The 7,079-nt window shown below is 32.2% G+C and overlaps 1 protein-coding gene across 1 annotated transcript; it reads left to right on the top strand.

Moving 5' to 3' along the window:
- The first annotated feature begins 1,502 nt into the window (after positions 1 to 1,502).
- Positions 1,503 to 3,072, top strand: LOC105125146 (uncharacterized). The gene has a single exon (XM_011025456.1). It carries the CDS (start codon positions 1,611 to 1,613, stop codon positions 2,874 to 2,876), a length of 1,266 nt encoding a protein of 421 aa, XP_011023758.1. The 5' UTR covers positions 1,503 to 1,610; the 3' UTR covers positions 2,877 to 3,072.
- Positions 3,073 to 7,079: the final 4,007 nt, after the last annotated feature.

Genomic DNA, 7,079 nt, shown 5'->3' on the forward strand with positions numbered 1-7,079 from the left:
TATTCTATCTCGAGTTTACCAATATTATTTTATTTTTATTTAATCTAATTCGAGTCAATCATTCATCTATTTATTTTCTAACTCAACTAGTTTAGGTCTTGAAAGAATCCATCAAGTTAATTCATCTATTTATTTTTTAACTCAACTAGTTCAGGTCTTGAAAGAATCCATCAAGCCAATATTGGATTTATAATTAGAATTATTATAATATTATTAATTTCAACACTTGATATAAAACTAAAATTAAAATAAAAAATATAATATATAGAATTATTTTTCGTCAACACTTGATATAAAACTAAAACTAAAGTAAAAAATATAATATATAGAATTATTTTTCTAATATATAACTTTGATAATAATACATATTAAAAATAAAATAAATTTTTTAATATATTTTTATATCATATGTACTATAACTAAATAGAATATAAAAATAATTATTTTATTGAACACAATTCTATCTCATTTTTATTTTGTTTTTGTCTTTTCTATCAATTTCTAAAGTGTGACGATTTGCGAAGAGAGGTCGGTCATTGGGCTGCTGCGTATGACTTTTGTAAATCAAAAAAATAAAAATCTTACTGTGAATCTTCGACAATCTGCCTACCATTGTCTTGCGTGAAGGTTTTTTATTACTAAATAATATGATTAAAAAAAGATTATAAAATATAACAGCTCAAGTGGTTGTGCTACTAAGAGTAGCAAGCTCTATTGAAATTTTGAATTTAAAAAATACCTGTTCTCAAGATTAGTGTAAATTCAGAAAAAAAATTGGAAGGGTTACTTAAAAAATATTATTTTACCTTTTAGTAATATTATGGTATTTAGAGAGTAATTAATAATATTATATTAGTAATTTTCTAGAGTTTATTTAAAAAAAACAAAAAGATAAAACTAAAATAAAGAGATATCAAATAGAAATATTTTTATAGAGATCATGAATTTCATGTTTTTTTATTTTATTTTTATGTTTATTATTTTTTCAAAACAGCATACAAACTATAAAATTTTACTTTAAATTAACAAAAAAATTTAAAATAAATAATCATGATTTGTCATAAATAAAAATTCTACAACACCGTAAAATTTCTATTTGTGACAAATCTATTTTTAATTTTTCATGTTTATTTTTTATAAATAAATCCTAAAAAATAAAAAATAAATATTTACCACTTTCACCATAAATTTTTCTTCTTAAAAAATAAGAATCCCAAATTCTTCCCATTAAATCCACAAATTCAATTTACCATTTCCCAAATGGATTTGACAAATCAAATGATGGAAAGTTCAAATTGCGTGAATATGGCAATATACCATTTTTTTTTTCAGATCCGAAGTACGCGTAAATTATTTTAGACATTCATATTTATAATAATAATAAAAAATACCATTTAATGACTTCCTAATTGCCATAATTTAATTGTCATTAATTAAGGACAATGAAAAAGACAATGGCAATAGCTGTTATAACTTCTCTTCTTCAAGGGCAATCTTAGAAACCCAAACAAATCTCAAAATCTTATTTACCTTCACAACACAAATACTAGCACAACACGACTCCATCACTTCTTTCCGTCTCTCCTTCCTACACAGGCAGCAAAGAGAAAATGGAGCTGCAAGAAGCGAACAGTAGCAATAAAAATGGCCAAACCTCAACACCCGACCCAAAAACAGACCTTGAGAACACTTATAACGGCAAAGCTCTAGAATCCCAATACTTCACTGAAGATTTTGACAGTACTTGTTCTACACCTTATGTCAGTGCACCTTCTAGTCCGGGTCGACCAGGATCCGGGCCCGTTAACGGTGGGTTCTTTTATAGCTGTCCGGCAAGTCCAATGCATTTTGCAATAACATCATCAGCTTCAGGAAGGGGATCCTTTGCTTCTTCGCCGGATAATAGTGTGCCTATTGGTTATGAGTTTGAATTCTCTGCAAGATTTGGTTCGACCGGGTCGGGTCAGACCGGATCCATGAGTTCAGCTGACGAGCTTTTCTTGAATGGTCAGATCCGACCCATGAAGTTATCGTCTCATTTGGAGAGACCCCAAGTGTTGGCTCCGTTGCTGGATCTTGAAAACGAAGAAGAGGACGGAGATAGCAGTAATGATGATGAATCCAAGAAAGGTTCAAGAAATGTTGGTAATAACGGTGGAACTATGTCAAGAGGGAGAGATCTGAGGTTGAAGAACAAATCTTTACGTAGAAGAACAAGATCCATGTCACCATTAAGAAGTACATCTTTTGAAGATTATGGAGAAGAAAACAAGAACGTAATTGATGAGTCTAGTACTTCTTTGGAAGTTAATGATGAAAGTCTTAAACTTGACGAGGCAACAACTAGTGGTGGTACAAGCACTCCTTCAGTTTCTGCTTCATCTTCAAGGTCATCATCAGCTGGAAGAAACTCAAAAAGATGGGTATTTTTGAAAGATTTTCTTTATAGAAGCAAGAGTGAAGGGAGGAGTAATAACAAGTTCTGGTCTAACATTTCCTTTTCACCAGCCAAGGAGAAGAGTAAGCAACATAGTGGTAGTGTTCAACTTGGTATGTCGAAAGAGAAGTCTAGCAGCAGCAACAATAATGGGACTATTGTTGGTGGTGAGAGTCAGAAAGTGAAGGGAAATAGTGGGCAAGGCTCTTCTTCTTCTTCTTCAGGGAAGAAGCCAGTAAATGGCTTAGGCAAGAGGAGAGTACCAGTATCACCGCATGAGTTACATTACAAGGCAAGTAGAGCACAAGCCGAAGAGATGAGAAAGAAGACATTTCTGCCTTACAGGCAAGGTTTACTTGGGTGTTTAGGTTTTAGTTCGAAGGGATATGGAGCTATGAACGGAATTGCAAGAGCTTTGAATCCAGTTAAATCCAGGTAATCAAGTAATTAATTAAATGTGTTAAAAAGGAAATTGTATAGAGATTTTATGATTAATTTTTTAATCTACCTTTTTCCTGTCTAAATCTTGTATTTTATGCTCTATGTATTTATTGATAGATGCTCTCCTCTTTTAGTTCAAAAGAGAAGTTTGTCCCTGATCTATGTACTCTCCATCAATGGTAGCACTTTGTTTATTAAATGACTCGCAGCGTCCTCCAGTTTGGATGAGAGATGATAATCTCTAGGTGTATAATCAACAAGGGAAATTATTGTGAAACAGTGGATTAATTGTATTATTGAATCGATAACATGATACACATGGATGGAAGACATGTAGCTCTGAGATGGTAGGTAGCTGAGGCCCGCTGTCACCTGCAATTGCACGATGATGCCTAAAAAAAAATGACCCACGATTAGAAAGGGTTTTCCATGATATTTTGGCTGCATCTCGCTGGCCCAATCTTGTAAGCTCACCCACCTGTGATCTCTTGCATGGGAATACTGTTATTGAGATGTGGGGAGAGATGGTTGAGTGACCCGTTTGTCTCTCGATCTCGATCTCAGCTTGCTTAACAGACACTGTGAAATCTGGGGCCATTAAGAATCTGGTTGTCTATTCATTATCTTTAAATTATTATGCCATGATCAATTTGCACCACTAAACTAGCTAGATCTGGATAGTTTGCTAATGGGAGGGGGGGTTGTTATCTTGTTCAATTGGGGCTTAGTGTCTCGTAGACGTTGACATAACGAAGATTATGGGACAGTGACATAAAGGAGTTGGAGATAATGAGACATGCTTGATCTTGATATGCTTTTAGCCATTCATAACTCCCTTGAGCAATTTCTGCGCCTCCTTTTGGATTCTTCTATCTAGGCCTTTCATTTAACTGAGGATAAAAGATGAAAAAAAAAACCCCACTATATTAGTTGATGATGTCCACTGAATATATCTGAAAGGAGGCAGCCAATAAATATCAGTTACAGAAATTAGGTACTAGGTCCATCAAGCTGGGTCAATTTTAATTTTTAGCCTGAGAAAAATAGCAGCGAAATCACATCGCGGCCCCTCAACTCCATTATTGTACATGGGCTCATGTCCAAATTTCCATGTTATCGTAAAAAACATTACGATGACACAGGTGATGGATCGGACCTGAAAAGTATCTTCGAAGTTCTGCGTATTGTTCAATCACTATCTGCCTAGACTTGCTACTGTTTCTCTGCTTCCCTTCTCTGTTTTTCTTCTCTGACGGAAAAGAAAGAAATCCCCTTGTCAAACGAATTTATGATCGAAGAAAGTTTGGCAATCTATTGACTTAGAGCATTTTTTTTTCTTGGGTTCTGAAATGACCTAAAAGAAAATATAGTCTTTTGCTTCCAGCAACTTGCAAGCACGATGGTCATTTTCTCGACAAGAAGCCAGGACAAGACTGATAGCAGTTTACTCTCGCAACTGGCCATAGGTTAATAACAAGGTTTTAAGCTTCTACTTTTGGAGAAACCTGGTTTATTGAAAAGAAAACTCAGTTTCCTGTCAAACAAACAGGTGAATCACAGGCTGCAGTCTTGGTAGAAGTTTTGGATGCAAAGGTTAGAGCAGCCATTTGTCTGTTTCTGAATTTTTTTTTTCAGAGGAAGAAAATTCCACATTTGAGGCCTACGGAGTGGGGGGTCCAATGCCATTCAAATTTTTCTGATTGGCATGTTGGGTTATGCACTCTCCATGTGAGCTTTTCAGAGAATCCCTTTTACCTCGCTGCAATATATTTCTTATGCTGACAGAAATTCATACACATCTTCATCCTTTTTAAAAGTATTTTTAACTTAATTTTTTTTTGATGTTTTTTAATATTTTATAATGATTTTGATATTATGATATTAAAAATAAAAAAATCTAAAAAATATTTATTTTAATATATTTTCAAATAAAAAATTTATTTAAAAAACACTTTACATCACAATTTAAAATATCTGATAAACATTTGTACGAGTAGCCAAACCTCATGGTGACTGCTTGTTGATCTTAGTGGTTCTCAAGAATAGGGGAAGGGAGATCATATCTACAACAAGACCACGTCTAGGAGTTGACCTGACTTAAAACTTAAGTGGTGTTGACCTGACTTAAAACTTAAGTTGTGAGTTAGATAAATTGACTTAAATTTATTAGTTTTTTTATTTTTTATTTTTTATTTAAAAGACAGTTCAAAATAACTTATTTAAAGAGAAAAAAACAGATTTTTTCATTAACCGACCCGACCTAACTAGATGGACGAATCACAAGATTAGTTAATCAGGCCTGTTCTTATTAATCGATTAGAACAAGATTAGTACCCCCAACCCTGTGAATTAATCGAGCTTTTCCACGCAATTTCTGAGCTTCTAATTAATGTTTCGACAATAGAAAACAACACGGCAAAGAACAGTTTTGTATCCTACGAGTTGATCTGTCCATTTTAAAACATTATTTTTGGCATCAAATTATCGATAGTACTGATGAGCTTTCATCAGGCCTGTCTTTTGGATAGTTGCGAGGTTTATGGATTAAAAAAAACACAGCAGCATAATGCTTTGATTCTTGACAGCAAAGGTTCCAAAGGGATTTCAGACAGATGACAGTTCCAAAGGGATTTCAGACATATGACATGTGTGAGAAACTTCTTGGAAGTTTGAGTTTGAGTGATCGAACAATGCAATCTAATTCTTTAAGAGAGATGAAAGTACTTGTTGAATATTCATGCAGAGGGATGGTAAAAATCTAAGAGCACATCTTATCTTATTAACAATTGTTTTAACTGCCGGATCGCAAGTTAACTTGAGTCTGAACTGGTTCGGGTAGAAAAAAAACTAAAAATAAGAAAAAGTCAGCTGACCTGGTTAAAAATGCAGGTTGAACTAATAACCCAATCGACTCAAGCTTGGTTTTGTCAAAACTCACCCATCAACCACTGATTTTTATTAATTTTTTTATTATCCAAATAATATTATTTTAATTTTTTTTAAATATATTTTTTTAATTAACTGAGGTTGAATCTTATTATCCCTTAACTCGTGATTCTGGTCTTATCTTAAATTGATTTTTGAGTCGAATATTAAAACTATATTTATTAATTTGAAAAAAACATTGATTTATGTTTTTTTTTCTATAAAGAAATTGAATTCGGATGTTCAAATTTAAAACGATTATGTAATTGTCATTAAAAGTTTTAATTTAGAAATATTAGGAGTTTGAAAACCACTTCTGCGAAGGTAAGACTGGGAAAGCACTAATATTTATGTTTTGCAACGATAAGATGAAGTGTGATGAGCGTGACCATATTTTTATATTCGCTAACTTTATTAGATTCTATTTATTATTATGATATAAAATATTTTTTTTATTTAAAATATATAAAAATATTTTTTTATTCTTAATACTAGCACGTTAAAATTATTAAAAAACACTAATTTAATATTTTTTTAAATAAATATACTTTTGAAAGAAACCCAATACTAAATAGCCACCACCTAATGTTGTTGATGTATGCTGAACTTATGGAAAGGTGCCAATTTTAAGAGGAGGTTGGGATTTGTTAATGTGGAAGAGGATTGGCTTCCTCAATTAATTTTTATATGTTGATTAGGCTCTGATATATTAATAATCTCTCAATCAGGTCCTTCTAATAATTTCAATCAACATGACAGTTTATTGGTCATGTATGATGATGGAGTGAGTTTTAACAAATTCATAGACTTCTATCCAAGAAATGCATGGAAGGATATGATTGAAAATCTACTGGTATATTGGAAAATCTAACGAGGATGAAAGCAGCTCGAAGACCTAATCGAGATTGTCCCAACAGGCTAGAGAATTCTATTACTTTTTTTTTTTCAAATTATTTTCATAGGGTTGGAGTAAATTCCTTGTTTTTTAAAAGTATTTCTAGCTATATAATTAATCTTGAGAATTATGGTCAGAAAATGTAAAAAACAATCATTGAGATTAAAACACAAGATAAACAGGAGTGCTAAATAAAACCAAATTAAAAAAAAAAGGTGTGTTTGCCATTAGTTTGCTTTATTTTTTTATTAGTTAATTAACATAATTGTAGTCCTTATACTTCTCAAAAAGCTCCAACATGGTCCCTGAATAATAAAAAATTAAAGAAAACTAATGGCAAACACACCTTTTTTTTTTAATTTGGTTTAATTTGGCCCTCTG

Source organism: Populus euphratica, unplaced genomic scaffold (genome assembly GCF_000495115.2).
Source record: "Populus euphratica unplaced genomic scaffold, PopEup_1.0 scaffold28.1, whole genome shotgun sequence".
In the NCBI taxonomy this organism is placed as follows: Eukaryota; Viridiplantae; Streptophyta; class Magnoliopsida; order Malpighiales; family Salicaceae; genus Populus; species Populus euphratica.

Bases quoted from the DNA above. Each gene is read 5' to 3' on its own strand.
- LOC105125146 (XM_011025456.1), top strand. From the start codon at position 1,611: ATGGAGCTGCAAGAAGCGAACAGTAGCAATAAAAATGGCCAAACCTCA.